The 23,900-nt window shown below is 40.8% G+C and overlaps 2 protein-coding genes across 7 annotated transcripts in view; both read right to left on the bottom strand.

Annotated features, from left to right (window-relative positions):
- The window catches only part of TAF2 (TATA-box binding protein associated factor 2), an 82,804-nt gene extending 76,959 nt beyond the window's left edge, over nucleotides 1-5,845 (bottom strand). For all 6 annotated transcript variants that reach the window (XM_028168158.2, XM_007188822.3, XM_028168160.2 and 3 more), the window contains exons 1-2: nucleotides 5,469-5,845; nucleotides 4,993-5,047 (exon numbers count right to left, since the gene is read on the bottom strand). In XM_028168158.2, coding sequence (XP_028023959.1) covers nucleotides 4,993-5,047; nucleotides 5,469-5,551 — 138 coding nt within the window. In that variant the 5' untranslated portion in view covers nucleotides 5,552-5,845. The remainder of the gene's footprint in view (nucleotides 1-4,992; nucleotides 5,048-5,468) is intronic.
- Nucleotides 5,846-6,337: 492 nt separating this feature from the next.
- On the bottom strand, nucleotides 6,338-22,519 carry DSCC1 (DNA replication and sister chromatid cohesion 1). The gene is made up of 9 exons (XM_007188831.2): nucleotides 22,029-22,519; nucleotides 19,842-20,010; nucleotides 17,465-17,599; nucleotides 15,177-15,267; nucleotides 13,184-13,322; nucleotides 12,679-12,731; nucleotides 12,335-12,489; nucleotides 9,786-9,934; nucleotides 6,338-8,358 (listed from the first exon to the last, which is right to left on the bottom strand). The coding sequence occupies exons 1-9, from the start codon at nucleotides 22,205-22,207 to the stop codon at nucleotides 8,250-8,252; spliced, it is 1,179 nt and encodes a 392-aa protein (XP_007188893.1). The 5' UTR covers nucleotides 22,208-22,519; the 3' UTR covers nucleotides 6,338-8,249.
- Between the last annotated feature and the right edge of the window lie 1,381 nt (nucleotides 22,520-23,900).

Here is a 23,900-nt window from a genome sequence, read left to right as displayed (position 1 = left end):
TGAATGATGCCTACTATGTCTTCACTTAACTCAATTATTTGGCGAGTGCAAAAGTCAAGTAGGTTTTCGAGAATGATAGTGATTTATCACAAACTTGCCAATCACAACCATGTTTGCAGATGCAGTACTTTGACCGCAGCAAATCAGCACAGTTCTTGGTAGCTAATATTGCGACTAATTATCAGGCAAATTTTTTTTCCCCCCCAATTCCTATCAGAAAAAAAAAAAAAATCAATCAGAAGCAGGTTGTCTTCCAGACGTCAGAAACCCCTCACTGTCATCTAGTAACTAATAACTATTATCAACTCTCCTGCTCAGTCAAAACATAGTCCAAAAGTCCCCTGATAGCCCAGAGGACAGGACAGCCCAGAGAATTACACTGGTATGTTATATTGACAACATAATGCTATCTGGACCTGGTAAGAAAGGAAGAGTAAGTTCTCTAAATGCCTTAATAGAAAACACGTGGATAGCAGAGGCTGCGAGTTAAATCCCATGAAAGTTCAGGGGCCTGTCACATCAATAAAGCTTCTAAGGTTCCAGTGGTCTGAGGCACATAAAAATAAACCTTCTAAAGTGAAAGACAAGTTGCTTCACTTTGCACTGCCCACCAAGAGGGGGAAAAAAAGGAGGCACAAAAATTGGTAGGCTTCTTTGGATTCTGAAAGCAATATACACATTTAGGCATACTACTTACTAAGCAACCTATAAGGCTATCAGCTTTGAGAGGGGTCCAGAGCAAGAAAGCGTTCTGCAGTAGGTCCAGGCTGTGGTTCAAGCTGCCCTGCCACTTGGGCATTATGACTCAGCATATCCAACAGTATTGGGAACGTCCACAGCAAAGGTACTTTACTGACTCTGGCTTTCTTCAACAGAATAACAGTACGCCATCATTCCTGGGGTTTCAGAGGAAACCCATGACTTCTTCTGCCCACAACTGTTTTCCATTTGCAAAGCAACTACTGGTTTGCTACAAGACCCTGCAGTAGAGACTGCACACATGATCATGGGACTCCCCAAAATTTCATGTAATTTTTGTTACCTAAAATGGCCATTACGAACTCAGTATGTGCAGTGGCTTTCCAATTTTAAATGGAAACACCACCTCTGGCCCAGGCCCAAGCAAGTTCATAGGCACAAAGAGCAAATAGCATGAGCAGGTGACTCAGAATCCAACGGGACTTGTTCCCATGGCATCTCCACCGCTCCCTCAATCCACACCCATGGCCTCATGGAGAAGTCCCTATGCTCAATTAAAAGAATAGGACAAAGCACAAGACTGAATTACTAGTAAGTCTGCACAGCATGCCAGCGCAGTTGGAAGTGGATGGTAGCTGCCATCAGAACCCACTGAAGTGTGGTCCTGAAAGACAACGAAGAAAAGCCTACTGTGGGCAGAACGCTGGTGAATACAACTGGCTGTACACTGTTTATAGAAGCAGAGATGACCTGAAGTATACATCTACACTGATCCATGGCAACTGCTGGGTTGGCCAGCTGGTTAGGAATATGGAAAGAACAAGACAAGAAGACTGAAAATAAGAGGATGGTGGGAGAAGCAAATGTAAAAATGAGTTTCTCAGAGTAGCTATAATATGAAAATATTTATGTCATCACATAAGTGACCAACAGAGACATCCTCAGAGACTGCGGAGGGGGCCCTCAAAAATCAACTGGCAAGATTATCTATCTAGTAGATGTCCCAGACTCTTTCCCTAGCCACCCTGCTCAATATACAAAGTGGTCATTGGGGCAAGAATGGAGGCTATGCATGATCCCAGCAACATGGTCTTCCCCCAACAAAGCTTATCTGGCTACCACCACTGCTGAGTGCTCACCTCCCAATAGCAGAGGATCAAAACGAACTTCTAATACGGGACCTTCCCAGGAAGGATCAGTTAGTCACTCAGCAGTAAAATGACGACATTAGACAACTGGTATCATGGAGGGAGACAGTAATTTGTCCTTATATAAAAAGACACATATTCTAGATTTTCCTTCCCTAACTATAATATACTTGCAAAAAGCCATACATGTCAACATGCTATCCCATACATGCCTCCATGTGTATAGAAAAGTGTGGCAGTGAGCTCTTACACACAAAATTTACTGGTTTTACCTTTTGTCCTATCATCCAGAGCAGCTGACACGATCAACTACTGAAGGCTCAGTTACAGCACCAATTGAGACCTCCAACAGGATGCCATCTTAAACTAGTGGACAATATATCAGGTCATCTCTTCATAGCCAAAATAGATCTGGGAACCAAGGGACAAAAGTTGGAGCGACTATGTTCACCATTCCTTCAGAAAGCCACTGAACAATTTTTGCTTCTTGTCTTCATGACCTCAGGGTCAGTGTGTTTGGAGGTCTTAGTAGCTAATGGAGGAATGCATCCACCTGGGCACAGAGTCATGGTTCTATTAAACTGGAAGCTGAGACTTGACCACTTTGGGCTCCTCATGCCACTGAACCAACAGGCAGAGAAAGGGGTCACTGTACTGGCTGGAATGACGAGCAACAACTGAGATTCTACTACACAATAAAAGCAAGAATTCCATCTGCAATCCAGGGGATTCACTGGAATGCCTCTTAGGTCCACTTGACCAACAGTCCTAATCAATGGAAAACTGCAACAACTCAATGAAGTCAAAACAAGCAAGGATGTAGATCCTACAGGAATGAAGGTCTAGGGCAGACCAAAAGAAATGCTGTCAAAAGGAAAGAGAAAAATGAACGGGTGGAGGAATAAGGAAGCTGTGTATATCAACTCTGACCTTGACACCAGCTAAAGAAAGCAGAGGCTGTAGCAATTAATTTTCACATCCTTTCAACCACTTTTCTTCTACTGTCTTATATGAAAGATAGTGGTGACAGCTAATATCTTAGAAGGGAATAATGCTGAACTGCCATTTCTTCACACCAATAGATTAGTCCAGGGATCAGCAAACTTTCTCTTAAAAGGTCAGATAGTAAACAGACATAACGGGCCACACAGTTTCTGTCGCAGCTATTCCACTTTGCCATTGTAGCTCCAAAGCAACCACAGACAGTGTATAAATAAATGGCTGTGGCTGTGATCAAATAAAACTTGACTCACAAAAACGGGAAGTTAGCTAATGCCAACGCCTACAATAGCTGATAGGGCTTCGTTAAGTTGGGAACACTTTCATCATAACAAAAGACAAGAGAGGATGATCTGGGGCAAAAGGGGTAGACTGTTCTAGATATTCTCCTTTTGCCCCTCCTAATCTGCCCTCTCTGCTTTACTCTGCGCCCCAGGAGTAGCATTAACTAGACACTAGTCCTCTGGCTGCTTGTTGGGGTGATCAACTGGGAGGCACAGAGAGAAAACTGAAGGCAGAAGAAAATCGAGCTCCTTATATTTATTCCCCCAGGTTCCTCCCTGCCAGGCTGAAGGAGGCAGTAGCTCCACTCTTCTATCAAAGACCATAGCTCCTGTAAGGTTAAGTCTTTCCTACAGGTACAGTAGGTTCTTGTAACCTCTCCCTTCCTTTGTTCTTTCAGGTTTAGAAGTGATAACTTGTTTCTCGTTGCTAACCTAGGGTGCTCCTCCAACTTTTGGTGGTTTCTCTTAACCCTAAGTAGTCCCTTCATTACTTCCCTCAATTAATCTGTAGAATGTGCCTTCTGGGACCCTAGCCCATAGGCCACCTAACCAATCTTTCCAATGGGAGACCTAAAAATCATCTACAACTCCTTTCTAGCATTCCTAGCTAAGAGTCATCTGCAATTCCTTTCTGCCTATCATTCTGCCAGGGGTAGAGGATGTGGAAAGGGGAACGTTTGATTAAAAATGGCTCCATCACTTGCTATCTTCATGCCCTTAAGAAATTTACTTATCCTCCATTCTTTCAGCTGCTTTATTTATAAAAATAAGACTTAAAATAGTATCTATCTAAAAAAAAAATAGTATCTATCTCATGGGGTTACTGTGAAGATTAAGTGAAATCATACACACAAAACCATGTAAGATGGTCTTACATGTAGTATGTACGTAATAAATGTTCACTATCAGTCAATCATGTCAACTCTATTTCTATGCCATTTTACTAATGATACCTCCATTCAGGGCTAAATCATTTCTACCCTAGATTACTACAGTAACCTTTTAACAAGACTCTTTAATCCTCATAACTTCCATACCCAATTCATACAACCCAACACACCTAAAGTATCCTTCCATGAAGTATAAGGTCAATAATCATATGTAAGGGATTCTGAAAGAAAAATTCCTTAAATGAGGATATTGGACTTAATAAACCTTTAAGGATCCTTATAAATCTAAGATTCTGTGTTTCTAATGAAAAGGTTCCATTTTTAAATAGCTCATCTTAAGTAAACAAGTTTGAGAGGGAAGTTGATGTCCTCACTCAAAGAAAACCGGCTCTCACTGAGATTTTGATCTAGTTAATACAGATCGCCCTGAAAGAATAAATTATTTGGGTTATCAAGGACTTTTCCTAGAACGGATATATCAATAATCCATACATCTAAATTGGGGCGGGGCGGGCAGTTTACTAGATTTTTAAACACCTTATCTAGAGCTTCAGTGTAAAGCAATGCCACCTAAACAAGGTCAGCAGAGAATCAGAAAACACAAGTGGCCCCTTAACAGCCAAGTTAAAAAGCCAGTGCACGTACCAACCTTAACATTTTTCATAGAAGAAATCTCGCTGTGGACTTATTCTTCTTTCATACACGATTCTAAGATGTTTGGTAATATAGACTTTCATATTCCACAACAGATTAAAAGAAATAAAACTTTAATCAGGAAACAGGAAGGAAAAGAAAAGGAAAGAGAGAATCGAGGTGGCAGCCAATACAGCACAGCCATGGCCCTTAGAGTCATACAGACTTTTGAATTCTAATTATTACTTATTCTCGAAACACAGTTACCCGGACAGAAAAGTTTCTAAGTACTGTAAAGGAAGGACTGTTATTGCTTATAACCGCTGAGAATATACTTACCACAACAGATTTTCTCTGGAAGTTTATGTTGTTGATGCAGACGACCTGATGAGTTGTACATTAAAGAATAAAGGAAATATTTCAGTTATTAAATAATGCATAACTCTATCCAAGTATAAACAAGAACTGTGCTCTAGGCCGCTCAGAATCACACTTATCTGTCATGCTAAAACCTTACAAATTAGGGTAACTTGCTCATTTTAAATTTAGCAACAGCCACGAAAATAAATTTCTTTGGACAAAAATGCAACTTAGTACTTTACGAAAAAGGTTTATTAACCTGCAAGAAGCAGTAGATCTGCTGAATTACACTGTCATTCAAACCATTTTCGCCCTACAAACACCGTTCCCATCACCGTGAGTGGCTCCCAGTTTCCCACTAGGCCTCCCAGGCCCACGAAATCAGTTTCAAGCAATCACAAAATATAACTAATGAAGACCAAACGCAGAAGAAAGGAAGATGAAAAAATACTTATAATTTATAAGGCCTTGGGCTTTCAAAGCCCTTGTCTCCTTTCTTCCTGTTCATTCTGGCGGGCTCTAAACCAGTCGGCGGCATGAAGGGATCCCGCGGAGCTCGGCTTCCCGGCTTCACGGGGGGCGGCGGGGCATTACCGGTCTCCGGCAGCTGACACTCCCCGCTCCCCCGCGCACCCAACAGTCACACCCCGCGGTCGGGGCTCCCTCGGCACCCACTCCCGGCCCTGCCCGATCTGCCGCCGCCAACGCCTCCAACTCGCTCCCGCGATTCGGCTCCGTCAGCTGTCTTCGCCGAGCTTCTGTCACGGAGATGCTCCTCACACCAACCCCCGACTGCGCCAGCCAGCCGACATCTTGCCGCTCACCTCTGACCTGCGACGTCAGCGGAAGTGGGGCAGCCGTGGGGGCAGGAGTCGGAAGTTATGTGTCAGTAGGCGGGGCTTGCCCGCGTGACGGAGTTTTTGTTTTCGTCTTTTCGTATACGGATGGTGGGTGAGAACTGTTAAAATTTAGGAAAGCGGCCAGAGATATTTTGTGGGTGAGGCGAACACAGCGAGAAGGAAAGAAGGAAACACTAAATTTTAGAGGAATAAAGATCTAGCGCAAACATATTGAACAGTATGGGGACAAGGTTTTCGAAGAGCCAGGGGCTGGGGACTAGGAACCCGGGAAATAGGAAACCAGGAGAGGTGTGCCTCTGGTCCGCTGTGTGAAAAGACACCATTAACTCTCTGGAGCTCAGTGATTTAGGCTGTAAAATACGTGATTAGACCTCAAGGAGTCTAAATCGAATTCTGGAGTCCTCACTAGGCACTGCTGCCTCAGTGTTTATTGAAAAAAACAAACAAATAAAATTAGTGGATTATATAGACGCAGAATTTATTGAAACACCGGACAAATATTTTGAAGCCATCGTATTTGCATTTTATGCATGAAAATAAAACAGTTGTAAATTCCAATAACAGCTAAATCTTGGTTAATTGTGGATTATGCAGTTAAAGAAAAAAAATATTAACTTCGGACCAGATTTAACCTTGGCCTACCCCTTCCAACTGTCTTGGTGACAAGTTCATTAGCTAAGTTAAAATTAATTTGAACTTTGGTGTAAACGAAAACACACTAGGAAAATAAAGATGTAAAGGAACTTTATCAAGCATTCCAAAACCAGCCAGAGATTACTTGTAGTTTTCGAGTATTACCTGTGTCAGTACCCTTTATTATAGGATTATAAACTACTGTTAGCATTCATTTAGGATTAGTACTGAAATGGGTCTTCTTGAATTATAAACTTTAACACCATGTTGCATGGAAGATGGAGGATATTTAGGGAGATAGATGCAATTGGGTTAAAGAGAGGTCACTGGGTTAAGGAAAGAATGGGAGACAAAGAAGCAGAGAGGGAGTACGCAAACTTTCATCCCAGAGTGCATATCTGAGGTGGGAAGTAGATGGGCCCCTGGGCTGGACACCTGGTGTCTGTCAAGTGAAGTAAAATTGAAGCTTTGTTCCCCCCCACCCCCACCCCATACTCCAAGGACAAAGCTAGTGGCAGAAGCTGACCTCTGCTGATGTAAAGAGGTAAGATGACCACTCCTGAGGTCAAGGAAATTTCCCTGACTGCACAGGCACAGGAAAACTCCTTGGAGGTCAAAAGAGAGAGGGGTGCCACCCATGATAAGTGTGGACACATCCCCACAAGCCTCTGCGGTGGAATCCACCTTAGCAAAAAGTTGGGCACGCATGTTAGGGAGTGTCCTAGAACAGGTCAGCTGTGGGAAAAGAAACAAGATAATTGGCCAAAGATAAACAAAGACCCGGAAAAACTGTCCTACGTAAGTGATTTAAATCACCTCTTTACTGCCCTCCTCCTCGGTAGGGAGGACACCCACACCCTTTCTCTCTGGGTGTGTATTTCTGCCTTGCTTCTGTCTTAAACAATCTGTTCTTCTGTGTGCTCTCCCACTTGTGCCATGTCTCTAATAATAAACTTTGTACCTGTTTTTTACAGTTTTTGCCTTCTAGAAACATTCTTGCTTTCAAACCGGGCGAGAGCCAGGGGAACTTTGCTTCTAGCCTGTAGCCCCTGCTGGACTAGTGGCTAGGGATCCCTGGTTTTCATCCAGGCTACCTAGGTTCAATTCCTGGGCAGGGAACTAAGATCTCTCTTTAGAACCGCTCACTGCTGTCTCTCTGAAATCATATCTACATCAGCCAGGTGAACAGGAGCAACTGTCAAGCCAATTTCATCAATATAAACAACTAATTTAGATAAATGATACAGCATCATGTGACTTCCTGTTTTGGTGGAAAGTCAAAAGTAGAGGGGAACTGACTTGAGAAATGACATTTAAGTGAATAAATAATTCTCTTCTAGGAAACTATTTAGCTCTCTGAAAACTTACATTTATTAATAATTAGAATGTCAAATCCTAATTAAAGAAATGCAATTTTAAATATAAAAAAAGCAAAACTGTTATTCTATAAATAAACCCACAAAGGCTAAAGGCTACTAAGAGACACGAAATACAGGAAATAACACTTTCTTTTGTCCTTGTTTTCACTGTGTACATAACACAAATATAACCTGAAAGATATAAAATACCCTATTACGTTTAAGAAAAAAAAGAGCAGTAGTTTTAAAATGCTTAAGAGGAGGAGAAAAATGCCTCAAAGAATTAGGTTTTTAAAAGTCTGGTATACAAATACATAAAAAGTTTTCTTATAACCAGCAACCTTACAAAGCAACTTTAGTCGCAAAGACAAGACTGTTGTTCTTTTTAAGAAATGGGTCTTCTTGAGTTATAAACTTTAACACCATTTTGAATCGAAGATCGAGAATATTTAGTGAGTAATGCACCAATGGTTTGCTTCTCTCCACACAAATCTCTGTGGGAACAGTAGAAAAATTAATGAACATCATAAACATTCTAGGGAACATAACACAATTTTCACAGCACTAGCTGTTTATATCTCTCCCCCCCAAATCCATCTTTCCAACAAACATAAGGGTGTGTATTTGTGGGAGAGATAGGGTAGGGAGAGATTACTAAGCCATAACTGAACTAGGTACATTACATGTATGTATTATCTCCAAACTTCACAGTAAGAGTAATGTATTATTTAACCCCATGTTAGATATGAGGAAACTGAGGTTCAGGTGGTAAAGGATGGAGCCAAATTTTGCAGCCGGCTCTGTAGGTCTCTAAAGTCTGTGTCTTTTCCATTATATCACACAGGCTTCCAAATCAGACATAAAAGCAATGTGATACAGTGGGGTCTAGACTCAGAGAACCTGGATACCAGGCTACCTGTGTGAGCTTATCTAGGTTACCTACCCTACCTGAATTTTAGCTTCCTCTTCTGTACCTCAAAGGAGAGAAGACTTTGACTGCAACATCATGAGGGAAGGGAAGATATGGGAGGACCTGAGCTGGAGAAGGGATCAAGGGAAGATCACATAGGGCCTTGAAGATCATGAGAGGGAGTTGTAATTTAATTGTACATATAATGGGAAGCCAGTGGAGGGTTTTATTTCATGGAAAAGCATAATGTGATCTAAGTTTTAAATAATGGAGGCAATGAGTTGATGATTATGGAAGCTAGGTAGTAAGTACATGGAGGGTTCCTTATATTTTACTGTTACTTTTGAATGTTTAAAATTTTCCAGAAGTTTAAAAGGGGGGAGAGGAGAAGGGAGCAAAAACTAAAATAATCTTTGCAGATTTTTGCCAACAAGGTATGACAAGACACAGAGAGGGTGCAAGGAGTAGAGCGGGTACAGTAAGAGTTAGAAAGACTGACCCTGGAAAGCAAGCCGGGGAAAGAGAAGAGAGAGGCCCCGAGAGGTGGGAGACGCAGTGAGGAAGTGGTAGTGTTTATTAGTGGCTTTGAGGTTGGTTCTACAAGCAGTGGCTTCAGGGCTAACTTGTTCTTCCACAGTCTGGCTTCTACCAGAATGTTAAAGTAAGGGAGTGGGAAAGAAAGAAGGTGGCCATCAGAGAGGAGTGCTTGCCTTAGAGTCATAGGAGGGTATATAGTTGACTGTCCCTCTATGAGCTGCAGTTTGCAAGGAGGAGAGCAAAGAAGTGATTCTAGAAGCAGTAGTAAGGAAGAGAGATGACACATACCCCACCTCCCAGATCAGTAGTTGTGAAGAATGATAGAGAAGACAGCCACCACTGGAGAAAGTTTGGAAGGAAGCAGTGTCTTCCAGGAATACTCAAAAAAAAAAAAAAAAAATTCTGATAATCTAAAACCCTATGCCACTCATCATAAGAAGAACAGTCAAAATCCATTTGTAAGAAATTACTTACTCAATATATGGAGCAATATCTTCTTCTGTCCACTTCTCCCTCAGAGAGAATAGACTATTAAAACGTTCCTGATTATCCTCAGGTAAATCATCTACTTTCAGCAAAAATATGATTTCTGGTCTTGAGTGTCTATCCACCAAAGCTAAACCCTATAAGAAATGGGAAAAAGGACAGTTCAAGTAAAGGTCAGATGTTTAAAAATGACTCATTTACCTTACGTTTAGCTTAGCCCAAGGTATTTAAAACATCTTCCACATGAAACTTACACAAACTACCCAGAAACTTACAATAGCCTTTTTCATAAAAGAGTTCCTCTAAGCAGTGACTTACTTTCCCTTCTGTAATCTGGCTTTTACTACCACCAATTTATTGAGATGGCTCTAGTTCTAAAGGTCACGGATGACCTGTCGTTGACAAATCCAGTGGGCCCTTTTCTTGGATTCATCTCGCTAGACCCGTTTATTTTGTTAGTGTTGATCACTCCTTCCTCTTTAAGCCTGCATTACGATCTCATTATTTTTCTCCTAACTTGATGTTGTAGTTCCCTGGCCCCCAACCCCATCCCTCTACTTGTTTCACCGTCACTGTCCTGGGTAACCTCTCTAAACCCGTGACTTCAACCACCACTTACTTACAAATATTACAGTCATCAGCAAGTATCTTCAACTCAAATCCCTCTTCCAAGCACCAGACCTCTATATCCAAACCTATATATGCACTCATTGTGTTTGTCATCCAAACCTGTTCTCATCCTGCTAATCCTAGGAAACCAAGGCATCATCCTAGATCCCATTATTCAAACCCCACATCTAAGTGGTCACTAAATCATACAGATTTTAAGGCCTTAACATTTCTCTATCCTTTCCCCATCACCTATTTCTTTGGCCAATACTCTCTTAGTTAGGAGTAAAGTGTTGGAAACCTAAATTTTCCATAATCCAGCCAACCTTCCATCAATCCATCCTCATTACTGTCATAGTGTTCTTTCCAAAAGGCAAAGCTCATCAGGTAGCATTTCTAACTGATGCCACTCAATGGCCCCAAAGAGCTTTCGAGATCGAGTTGAAATTCCTTAGCACAGTCCCTAGTGTCCTTCACCAACTCACCAGCACCCTTCTCTCCAGTCATGCATCCCTACTGTGTGTCCCTATTTTTATCCCTCCATGCTCTCCTGGAACCTTGTCTCTCTTGGAACCTTGTCTCTGCCCTTCCATCTAGAGTAACACATGATCCTTTCATACTCGGCAGCTAAAACATTCATTCCTTCAGAAAATCATCCCTGATTGACCAGTCAGACGGATAAGCCCCTTCATTTGCTCCCATCACATCTTGTGCATGCTTTTCCCATGGCACAGATCACTCTACATTGTCAGAAGAGATATATACATGTAACGTGCACCCCCATTGCCGGACCCCAGGCTGAGGACCTAGACGGCACCTTGTGTAACGTTTTCTGCTCAGCATCTAGCAAGGTGTTTAGACATAAAAGGAACTCTGTAAATATTGAGCAAATACTTTCACTTATTTAATAAATTCTCATTGAGCGTATACTACATGCCAGGCAGTATGCTATATATTGGCAAGCAACAGTGAAAAAAATTCTATTAAAGTGGAGAGCAGGGAACCACATAATGAAACATTTTTCTGAAGCTAAGTGAGAGTACCATGAAGGAGAAATCCAGGGTGCCATGGAGAGTAAAACAGGAAGTATTTTTTTTAGAGTAAAGGAAGGCCTCCTTGATGAAGTGACTCAAAGATGAGTAGGAGGTGGCCAGGTGAAACTGGGGAGAAGTTTATTCTAGAACAAAAAGCTTTGTGTAAAAGTCCTAGGGTAGGAAAGAGCTTGATGATCTTAAACATCTGAAAGAAGGCTGGTATGCAGTGGACAGGAGAGAAAGTATCAAGAGGTGAAGCTTACAGGGGATGGTATGAAGGGCCTTGTAGACCAAGATTTTATATATTTTATATTGTAAAATATTATTTTATAATACTCTGGATTTTATGTCTTAAATGCAATGGGAAATCATTAAAGTGATTTAAGCAAGATGTTCATCTAATCTGACGGACATTTCTGAAAGATCATTTTAGTAGCACCGCAGAGAATGGATTGGAGGTGGGCAGTTAAAAGTACAGAAGGCCCGCTTAGGGATGCTATTGTGAGCCAAACATGATAGTTTCAGCTAAGACAATGCTGATGGAAATGGAGAGAAAAGGAACAAAATGAGATACACCAGGTGGGAACCAGGATTAACTGTAAATGGGCCTGAGTGATCTCACTGAGTTGACAAATGTTCTAAAACTAGACTGTGGTGGCTGGTAACTCATTAAATTTACTACAAATCACCCTTTTCAAAAGGGTGAACTGTGATATGTAAATTACACTTCAATAAAGTGGGATTTTTGGGGTTTTTTAAGGATTTTTGGGATGTAGAATGCACTCCTAATGGGGGGCTAGGAAAATAAACAGGCTCCAAATTCAGTTCCAATACAGGCTTCATTTCACCTAGTAACCTGCCGAGTTACGGAGGTAATCACCATGGCGACCTTACCTTAAGCTGATCAAGCCTAGTCATCACTCCTTCAGGAACACTCTGTTGCCACACTTCTTGAAACTCGGCAAGATTGAATTTCACTGCATTCTGAAGTAGCATTTGTGCTGTAGCTCTGCATATTTTATCTGCACTCAATTCAAAATAAACTTCACCTAAGGAAAATGTATCAGAGAGTTTCACATGGTCCTCTGACAATTAATTATACAACTCATTATTATACACAACTCATCTCCCATCACCCTATGGAGTTCTTATTTTTAACAGGAAGACACTTGAAAAACGCAAACGAATTTTAACACATAAGAGTTAAAATACCCGTTAAAATACTTTCCCAATCTTACCTTCCTCTGTATATTTCTTTCCATAACATTTAAGACAGTGTCCGATCATTTCCCTGAAAAATTTTAAACACTTATTTGAAAAGTTTTTCACATATTTATACATTATCTTTTAAACACCATTGCTAACTAGAAACTAAGATATAAATTTGAAATAACTAAAGGATTTTGGTTGCCAAGTATAAAACTTTACATTAGAAACTAACTAAAATACACTGTAAAGTTACTATATACCAGGTCCCATGCTAAATATTTTTACACAAATTATATGAGCATACCTTTATTATAAAATAGCTTAAATTATTCCTTTATATTTTTTATGGCAGAGAAAAAAAAGATACACATTTATTCACCCCAATGACCAAAATTCCCAAGTCCTTCTTGGTTGTATATTCTTTAGATTCCTATATCAAAATATAAATAGTCTATGCCCCGGGTTTAGTCCTACCCTGAAAATAATTTTCTTCCCCTTAAGGAAATCTGGAAGGACAATGAATAACATACTTACTCTGTCTCTAATGGTCCAAGTTCCTGAAGGCATGTATTCAAGGGAACTTTACTAAAAGACCAAGATTCAGAATCCACAAGCTGAGTTATGTGATTCAGAAGTTTCATCTCATAATCAAATTCAAGAATCCTCCAATAACCTACAAATTCCAAAAGTTATATTTACCAAAGGACATTTTTAACAAATGAATTGGCTGATAGACTGATAAAGCAGCAGTAAACTCTTGCCCACTGCGAAAAAGAGACATGAAAAGTCTTAGCTTTCTTTATAAACAATGCTTCTGTTTATGCGTGTCTCCTGATCATTACAAATTGTGTCTTATGGGAGATCAGATGGTTTTTAAAGAGTACTTTCCATATGGCTAACATTTTGATTTTTTTCCAAATGCTTTAATACTCAATTATCTCACAATAATCTTGTCGTTCTAAATGGAAATATGGAAACCTGTAGCTGGTACAGTCATTTCATTAGAACGTCATACAAATGAGGTGAAGGTCATAGGTTGGATATCCCACACAGTGATCTCTGCTATGGGGCACTGCCCTGGTTACAACCCTCATCTCAGCTATCTTGGAGAGGTGTTCTTATGCTCATAAAGAAGTCTAGCTCATTTAGAGATAACAGACTCAGAAGTACAATGTGGACCAGTGGCAAAATAAAAGCTGAGCCTCAAGATACATTTCCCTATTCCTGTGAAAGACTATGAAATGCCATCTTATAACCAAAGGCACTACCACCACCCCTGGAGAAACAAATCACGTACACACCCACCAAATCAAGTACACTCACACCAAGGGAGAATGTTCCTATTCTTACTCTGAAAAAATAAAGGCAATGTTAAAAAATGGAATGCGTGATGTAAAACTGAAAAAGAAAACTAGGAAAAAATAATCTTTGCATCCCCACACACACATACCTCCCAAAATGTTATCCATTCCCATGCAATAAGTGAATAATACAGAGGGCTGCATTAAGCCCATTGGTTCTTCTTTTTTTTTTTTTAAGCTTAACATTCATGGTACCCCCTATACCATAGTAATTAGCAGCAGGCATCCACAATTAGAAACTTTATGTCCGATGCTTAGGACCAAATGTGTCTCAAGGAACCACAACAAAGAGCTAAGTGCTTCCAGTTAGTTCTAAAGTCATCTGCAGCTGCTTCACTCAGCAGAATTCACCACATTTGAGAGTTACAGTCTCACAAAAGCTAATCTTGCTTGGAAGATTTAAGAGTGCATCCACCAAACCATGCTAATTTCCTCCTTCCTAACACATGGGTGCAGAATTACTGCTTCTCTAGGCAAGCTTAAGAGGGCTGAAAAATGCACTCAAACATCTACTCAAGTATTACTGCAGGCCCAGATGCCAGAAAAAAAAAATAGCTCCTACTCTACCACTCCAGACCAGGAGATAATCAAAATACAAGATACTACTGGGTTTCTCCATCAACCCCTGAGACCAACACATACCACTACAACTTTTATACAGGCTTCTTACATAAACTACTTAACATTCAAAAGTATGTTGAGTTATCACAAGAAGAAACACATCTTCCAAGCAATTTGGAAATACAGTGAGTTAATTCTGAACCAGGAGTTCAAATACCTGGGTTTTATGCCTTATCCTGTCACTAACTCAACATGGAACCCTGGACAGGTCCGTTTCCCTTCCTAGGCCTTAGTTTCCTCACCTATTGAAAACAATGAAGGGATTAGACTACCTGATATCTAAGACCTTTCCTGATCTAATATGGTTCTTCTATTACCACTCAGTCCAAAGAAAAAGGCCTGTAAGGAGTGGAAAAAGTCACTGGTCAGAGACTGTAAAGGTGATCACATGTAGTCTGTACCCCACACCCCAAAATACAAATATCATCATCTCTGAGCCCAAAAGGTTAATAGCATGGAACAGCAATAAACAGGTGAAGATGTCCAAAAATGTCTCTCATATGATGCCCAATTCCATCATTATTAATAATAGTAAGTCATGCTACCTCCAATCTCACAGGCATTTAGAACTTGTAACTGGGCCATTATTTCTTCCTCACTTGCCTGAATTTGATCAAGCAAATCTTCAGTTGTATACTGAAACAAGAAAACAAGAAAAAAAAAAAAAAAAGCAAGCACATTTTAAGGCCAAAGAATTTTTTTTAGATTTATTGAATAAATACATAGAAGAGATTAAGGCAAGGTACCCTAGTTTAATTTCTTTTGTTAATCTGTTAATGATTACTACATAAAATCAGTGGATTCTTAGAAGAAAACAGAGGATAACTCTTTGTGATGTTGGATGTGGCAATGGTTTTAGATATGATGCCAAAAACACAAGGAACAAAAGATAAGACAGATAATGTGGACTTCATCAAAATGAAAACTTGTGTATTTCAAAACATCATCCACACAAAAGGACAAATACTGTATGATTCCACTTACATGGGAGATTTGGCATAGACAAATTCACAGAGACATAAAGTGGAATAGTGGTTGCCGGAGGGTGAGAGGCAGAGGAAACTGAGGAGTTAGTGTTTAATGGGTACAGAGTTTCAGGTTGGGAAGATGAAAATTTTCTGTAGATGGATACTGGTGATGGTTGCAGAGCAATGTGAGTGTATGTAATGTCATAGAGCTGTACGGGTCAAAATGATTAAAGTGGTAAATTTTATGTTCTGTTTATTTACCACAATTTAAAAAAATCAAGAAAAGACAACTCATAAAATAGGAGAAAATATTTGCATATCATATATCTGTCAAGGAGCTTGTATTTAGATTATATAAGGAACTCTCCTACAATTTAGTAATAAAAAGATAAATAACCCAATTAAAAATTGGGCAAAGGGGTTTCTGTATAGGCATTCTCCAAAGATACAGAAATAGTCAACAAGCACGTGAAAAGATGCTCAACATCATTAGTCATTAGGGAAATGCACATCAAAACCACAATGGTACCACTTCAAACCCATTAGGATGGATACAGAAAAGACAGATAGTAACAATTGTTATCTAGGATGTGGAGAAACTGGAACCCTCATACAATGGAAATGTCAAATAGTGCAGCCACTTTGGAAAACAGTCCGGGAGTTCCCCAAAAGGTCATACAGACTAAGCACAGGGCCCATCAATTTCACTCTTAGGTATGTGTGTATGTATGTATATATATATATATATATATATCTCTCCAAGAAAAATGAAAACATAGGTTCCCTAGAAACTTGTACATGAATGTTCACAACAGTGTTATCCATAATTATCAAATAATCAATAATATTCAAAAAGTAGAAACTACCCAAATGTCCATCAACTGATGAATGGATGAATAAAATATGGTATATCCATAAGATGGGGTATTATTCAGCAATAAAAAGGAATGAACTACTGATGCATGCTACAACATGAATGAACCTTGAAAACAGCATGCTCAGTCAAAGAAGCCTGTCGGAAAAGGCCACTTATTGATTCTATTCATATGAAAGGTCCAGAAGAGGCAAATCAATAGAGACAGAAAGTAGATTAGTGGCTGCCTAGGGGTGAGGTGGCAGAGAGAAGGAGGGAAAGGTAGGATTAGAAATTAACAGCTAAGGGGTACAGGGTTTCTTTTGGGGGTGGTGAAAATATTCTAAACTTCATTTTTGTGATGATTACACAACTCAATGTACTAAAAACCGTTGAATTATAGACTTTAAAATGAGTAAATTGCTTGGTATATGAATTATATCTCAATAAAGCTGTTACAAAGAAAAAAATTCAATCAATCAGTCAAACTTCTAATACAAATATGGTCTTCAGAATACCAGTAGAGTTCTATAACTTTGAATTACATTTAAAACTTAAAATTTTTTTTATCTGGTTTATAAATATTTTTCCGTACTTCCAGGCATTAGTCCATTCTGACTTTCCATTTTCATAATGTCTTTTCTCAAGAGCCCCTAATTATAACTTTTAATTAAATAAATTATTTTATCCTCTAAAAAACTATTATTTCTTAGCTAGGAACATGAGAAGCTTTCAGCTACATAAATGTCACCATGATATCTAGGACTTGCTTTAAAATACTCCAGAAAAAGGAAAAAAACAAAAAAGGTGGAAGACATCAGGCAGATAGAATAAATGAGATTGACAAAATATTGATAGATGTTCAACAGAGTGATGAATATATGGAGGTCTTTCTGTTTTTGGGTATGTTTGAAATTTTCATAATATGAACTTTAAAAAAATGTCAGCATTAAGTGTCTCTATAGCTCTATTTTTTAAATTCCAAATTAAAAAATGAAAATACTAGTCTTACTTTTGAGTGATTTGAATCCTTTTCTTTTTGACTGTCAGGTCCTTCATAGGTATTTTCCATCAAAAGTTTCTTTAGCTTCTTTAATTTAGGTCTACATCTTCTTAATTCCCAGTAATTATTAGAAAAACCAAAGATCTAGAAATTACAAATACATCATAATCATTTAGGGACCATTCTAAAAGAAAACTTCATATAAAATTTCAACCAACCCATCTGCCCTCCACAAGAAATAAGAAAAGGGAGCCAAAGTATTCTGCTTTCTGTTGAGAAGGCCCCCATCCAGCCATCTCAAGCAGATGGATGGGTATCTTCAGGTAACATCTTTTCAATCCCCAGTTAAGAAGACACTCCCAACATAGTGAGAATGGATAATTAAGCTCCGTATCTCACGTATACTCTGGAAACTAGAGTATGCCCAGAAAAGAATGACCAGGATGGTGAGAATTCTGCAAACCAGGTAGAAACACAGAAGAAGAATATCTTTAGGCTGACAAACAGAAAATAAAGAAAAAGCATTATCACAGTCTTCAAACAATTAATATATGATAAAGGGAAGGGGGGGAACCCTTGTTCTGTGTCGCTCATGATGTTAAGGAAGAAAGACTCCTATTCAATACAAGAACTTCCCACTAGTTAGAATTGCAACTAATTCCTTATGGACTTGTGAAACAGTGAGAGGCTTATCACTTAAAGAAATCCAGCTGACAGTGGCTAAATGATGGATAAATATTTCTTATCCCTCTCTATATCTCCAGGATTTGCCCAATGTCCAGCACTTAGTAGGTGCCCAATAACTGTTTCACATGAAAGAAGGGAAAAATGCAGAAATGGATTGTCTCTTTCCAGCTCTAACATGGAAGGTCAGGGAATGCATCTACTCTAAAACTAGTAGAAGCCTTGATTGACAAGACAAGGCCCAGAGCCTAATGGAGATGCTGCTGAATCTAAGAAAAGCTTAAGGACCAAAACACAAAGATTGATTTCATCCACAGTTCACAAATTGGCAGTCTGCTGGCTGTATCCAGTGCACAGATGTTGGTGTGTACTTTTGTGTTGGGGAAAAAGGGAGGTCTAGTATAGAGTTTTCATTAGTTGCCAACATTGAAAAATAAGATGTTGCTCCCCAAAATCTAAATTTTAAGCTTCACTTGGACAAAAGAAATCAGAAGATCTGGCAATGCTGGGCCTGCTTTCCCACAAGGCCAAGAAGTGCCCATCCACTTACTTGGGGCTTGTGTGCTCCAATCTGCCATAGATTCCCCATTCCCTATTACTCCTGAGACTGGGTATCCACTACCATTTATCAACACCAGTCTGCTTTGCTCACGTGCATTCCTTTCCCAGACTTTTTTAGGCATCTGAAGTGCAACCACAGATTTAAAAACTCTGGTTAGTAGAGCTTTGTTAAGTTTTACTCAGTCTCAGAACACAGAATTCCCATAAGAAGAGCTCAAAGATACTCACAGGTGTTGTTATACCCTCCCCAAAACACCTACAAAACAGCTACATGATAAGAAAAATAACACCTTTTCCAAAAGGATGAACTGTCAATATTTCTAGTTAATTACAATGAAAGACACAACCCTACAAAAAACAAAATACAATATTTACTGGCAGTTCTTCTGTTCTAGCAACATATATGAATCACTGAAATGTCCCAGTATTTTCCCTTATTTCTATTCCAATTCTATTTTTAGGAAGTAACTGGCCTAAAGTTTAATAGAATTAAGGGCTGTGCTTTGATTGTATATGTGTAACAATCTAGCCAGGATGGAGACTTTGGTTTGCTATCTGCTAACAGCAGTCTCCAAAATAATTAAAAATTTGTTATACATGGCTATGAATAGTAATGAACTAATTTCAAAGGTGAAAAACACACTTCCCTCAGAAACAAATTTCTTCATTTCTCTACCTCATCTACTGCACTAGTTATGGTTTGAGGGAGTCCTTTCAAAACCTATCCATGGTAAAACTTTTAAAATGAGTCACCTAATAGCAAATTTTCTATATTACAGAAAATGGTCAGCTTATCTGGGACTTAAAAATCAGATTGGGATAATAAAGACAACTTTACATGACTCCGAACAAACAAAAATAATGCTGAGAAATTTCAGATTTCATTAGAGAACTTTTCAGATTCTCTATGATTGTACATTTCACACCTCAAGTTTGTTTGTTTGTTTGTTTTTGGCCACGCTGTGCGGCATGCAGGATCTTAGTTCCCCCGACCAGGGATCCAACCGTTGCCCCCTGTATTGGGAGCACGGAATTTTAACCACTGGACCGCCAGGGAAGTCCCACACCTCGAGTTTTTAATTAAACGCAAGATTAGCACGTGTTGTCATTCTCACATAAATCAGGAAACAGAAGACAGTACCTCAGTGTGAATAATGTTACAGTGTGTCTCTTCCATCTTCATCTGGTCTGGAGTTTTACAACCAGGAATAAAAAGCAACATATTGGAAGTGTCTGCTATTTTCATGTCATATGTTTTGTCTTTACTGCACAGAACGGCATTCTCATCCTTATCACCACGAATCACAAGACTGCAGGAAAGTGGGGAAAGAAAATACTCGGTTTACTGAGACACCAATGGACATCTTCATTATAAACAGTTCCAAAATCCTCTAGGCTTCTAGAATTTAAAGCTAAGTCTTAAGGCTGTGTCTAGCCCCTGCTCTCACAGCCCTCCCATGAGCTCCACAGAGCAAGGCCTGGGCCAGTTGAGACCCAGAGGGGCAGCCAGTGGCCTCACTAAGGAAAAATAATTCCACACGGGCAAAAAAGATCCAAGGAGGCCAAGAGGCCAAGTGTTACCACGTGGCATCTTTGTGCAAACTGCTGGGAAAAGCATCCAAAAGCTTCAGTCAAGATTTCACAATTTTCTAAAATTACTGAAGCAATACTTCTCAAACTTATGTGTAGGCACGTTAGGGAACCTTGTTAAAAAGCAGGTCAGGATGCAGTATGTCTGGGATGGGACCTAGGACTCTGCATTACTAGTAAGCTCCCAGATGATGACCATGCTGCTGGTCCTGGTACCCACCCAAGAGCTGTCCTTCTTGTTTTGGCCTGAGTGTCCCCTAACAATCAAAAGAGCACACGCTGGCCTAATCGTCACCTATGCTGCAAAGAAATCAGGACCCTGAGGAAAGAAAGCTGCAATGTTGAATGAAAAATATGAAAATGGTATGTTTACAAACTAGACTAAATGATGTCGCTGACAAAGGGTCACAGGTGGAAAAAAGCAAGAAGAAGGAAGAGGGGAAGGACAAAAGTGAGGAGGTGGAAGAAGAAAAATGATAAAGATAATGGAGATGACAAAAAAGGAGTTGATTCTAGTAGTTTTCCTTGTCTATAAAGTATTTAAACCTCCTGTACACAAGTCACTTCTTTTAAATAAATAATAAAAAACCTGAAATAGAAGACTGAAAATATTTTTTTAAAACTAATCCTTAAGTGAAAATAAAAGGTTTTGTTTTAAAGCTTCTTGGTACTAACAACATTTAATAGTCCCAAGTACCTACTCTTAACATTTATTTCCACATGGCACTATCCCTGCTTTCAAATATTTTGTTTAAAACAACTACCCCTTCCCTCTGCAAAAAAAAAAAATTAAAACACACATTTTCATTCTGGTTTTTGCCAGCTAGATTAACTATAACTGGACAAAGAAGGTCCTCGCACCTGAAGTCTTTTCTCAAATTCCTGCCAACTCAGCTGGGATGAAAACCCATGAGTGATGTTCTCCTTCAGTTCCCTTGAAGATACATTATTGCTAGCATCTGAAGACTGGCCAGTTAACTATAACACGGTTAGATGAGTAAAGTAGGCAGAGTGAAAGCCTAAAGGATTCAATTAAAAAAGCATACCAGAGAACAAACTATACCTAATAAAATACAGGTGTTGGAGGAACAACAGAGCAGAACAGAGCCCCTAACTCCTCATTTCCCTCATTTCCAGGGACTGCACAAAGTTGACAGAACGGACTTCTCCTCTGTTTTTTAACCCATGGTCTTGCAGCAAATGTGTAGCTGACCTAGAATTAGAAAACAGCTTCCGATCCCCATTGAGTGACACCAAGCAAGTCTGTTTTTTGAGGGCCTTCCACAATTACCAAGTCTGTAAAAACAGCTTTACACTCATTCCCCCCCATTCCAATCTACTGAGTAAAATACGTATAAGTAGCAGGCAAGAGGAACTCCATAAATACTGGATATTACCATTGGACTTTAAGATAGAATGGCAAAGCTTTCTGTGTAGTGCCTGGCCTCGCTGTTAACATTTCCAAAACTTCCCCGAGGTTCTATTTCCTGACTTGTTTCCGCTGACAGAGGCCTCCAAGACCAGCCGGACTAGTCCAGCTAACCGGACGGACCAACAGTGGCGCGGACTCCTCGGGAAAAGGCAGCCAGCTGGGGATCAGGTCACTGGCCTGCTGCGAGGGAAGTGGTCAAATCAATGCACCTCTCTGGCCCAATTTCCCCATCCTGTGTTTCCTCGCAGGAAAATCAGAAGGTGAATGGCACGAGGCGGGAGGCGGCAGGTCCCGGCCCCGGCTCACCTGTGTCCTGCCTCAAGCTGCTGGCACAACGCGGGCTCCAACTCGAGCAGGCAGAAGTCGCCGGCGGCTGCGCTGGCCCCGGGGCCGAAGCCCAGGCAGTGCACGGTGGGCAGCAGCTCGGCCGCGTTCAGCTTGGCGATCTGCAGGGTCGCGTCCACCTCGTCGCGGGTCCTCCTCATCGCTGCGCGGGTTCAGAGGGGGGGGTCCCGCGGTGCGCGAGGGGCCGCAGGTTTAAGACAGGAGAACGAAGCTCCCCGGGTGGCCGCGACCCGGCGAAACAAACAAGAAATAGAACAGAGCCTGTTTTAAAAGCGCGCCTAGGCGGCTGGGGGCGTGTTTCCGGGGCGGAGCGTGCCGCGGGGGCGTCCCCGAGAGAGTCCGAAAGCTTCCCGGACTCTTGCCCTGCCGAGGACTGCCGGCTCACCCGAGGCCTAGCAGCGGCTGCTGGAAGGAAACCCGGCCTCGGCAGGGAGCTCTCGGCGGAAGCTGGCGGGAGCTGAGCTGAGACCCCGCGGGGCGCCACGTGGAACCTTCCCCCACCGCTTCCGCTGCCCTCCTCCCCGCCCTGTTTCCTGCCAATACCCCCATTTCCTCGCCATCCAAATAGTCGCGTCTTCCGCCAGTGGCGGGTCTTGCAATAAGCACTTTGCATGCATAATTTCATGAATCCTTCACCACAGCCCTGTGAAGTGGAGCCTTTTAAATACCGTTCTGCAAATGAGGAAGCAAGCTCCTTACCCCAGGTGGCACAGCCAGGAGGTAGTAAAGTCTGATTCCAGTTAGTCTATTACGGCTCGAAAAATACCGCACCGAGTTTGTGCAAACACCTTGGACCGGGAGTGAGGTCCTGGTAGAATTGCACAGGGCATCTCACTTCTTTGGGTCTGGGGACCACTCATCATATCTGGGAATCTATGTCTCGGACTAGATCCATCCATGCATTGAGTACCTAGTCTGGGCTGGGTGGCAGGTGAGGGGCTGAGAACCCGTGTCAAGAGGAAAGCACCTTCCTGGGGCAGGCAAGGCCCTGCAGTGTCCTGGGGAGACAAACTCACCACTACAGGATGTGTAAAGTGCTCCCTCGGCTTCCTCTAAGGTGTCTTCTAATACATCAAGATAAGATCTTCTACCAGACCTAGATCTTAGGCTGTGCTGAATGTAGCATTTTTCCCCAGAGCAGATCTACACAGGCTCACATACACGGTTTGCAAATTTAGATCTAATATAAATATTTGACTGCTTCTCTGCTATCTTTTTTTTTCTATTTATTGAACATTTTTGGTTTTGTTGCTTCTTAGTTTTTCACTGTCTTTCATTAAACTGATTTTGTTTGTTTGATTTTTTTTCCCTCTGGCGATTTGGAAGGTCTATATCCCGCCTCATCTACTACTGCTTCCCTCTTCCTCTTCAAGGCTTCCTCCTAACATCAGGCACACAGGCTTACAATAAGATCTTTCGGTGCCTCCCACCATTTGGGCCTCTGTTTATCTGGCATGTTCTTCTCTTGCTGAGCACGTGTCTTTTATTTTATTTTATTTTTTTGCCGTGCGGCTTGTGGGATCTTAGTTCCCTGACCAGGGACTGAACCCGGGCCCTCACAGTGAAAGTACAGAGTCCTTGTTGAGCACTGTCTGATAGAACTTCCTGAGATGTTGGAAATGTTCTACATCTGCACAGTCCAATTTGGTAGCTACTAACCACAGGTGGCTTTTGACTGCTTGGAATGTGGATAATGTGAATGAAGAACTGCATTTTATTTTATTTTTACTATTTATTTATTTGGTTGCCCTGGGTATTAGTTGTGACATGCAGGATCTTTAGTTGCGGCATGCAGGCTCTTAGTTGCAGCATGCATGTGGGATCTAGTTCCCC

The sequence above is a fragment of the Balaenoptera acutorostrata genome, chromosome 17 (genome assembly GCF_949987535.1).
Source record: "Balaenoptera acutorostrata chromosome 17, mBalAcu1.1, whole genome shotgun sequence".
NCBI classification, from domain to species: domain Eukaryota; kingdom Metazoa; phylum Chordata; class Mammalia; order Artiodactyla; family Balaenopteridae; genus Balaenoptera; species Balaenoptera acutorostrata.
Note: the sequence above shows the minus strand (reverse complement) of the source record. Positions and strands in the feature narration are given on the sequence as shown.

Coding starts and splice junctions, on each gene's coding strand:
- DSCC1 (XM_007188831.2), bottom strand. CDS start 22,207: ATGAGGAGGACCCGCGACGAGGTGGACGCGACCCTGCAGATCGCCAAG. Junction 15,268..17,464: donor AGGATTCAAATCACTCAAAA/GTAAGACTAGTA, acceptor TTCTTGTTTCAG/TATACAACTGAAGATTTGCT. Junction 12,732..13,183: donor CTTGGACCATTAGAGACAGA/GTAAGTATGTTA, acceptor AAAATTTTTCAG/GGAAATGATCGGACACTGTC.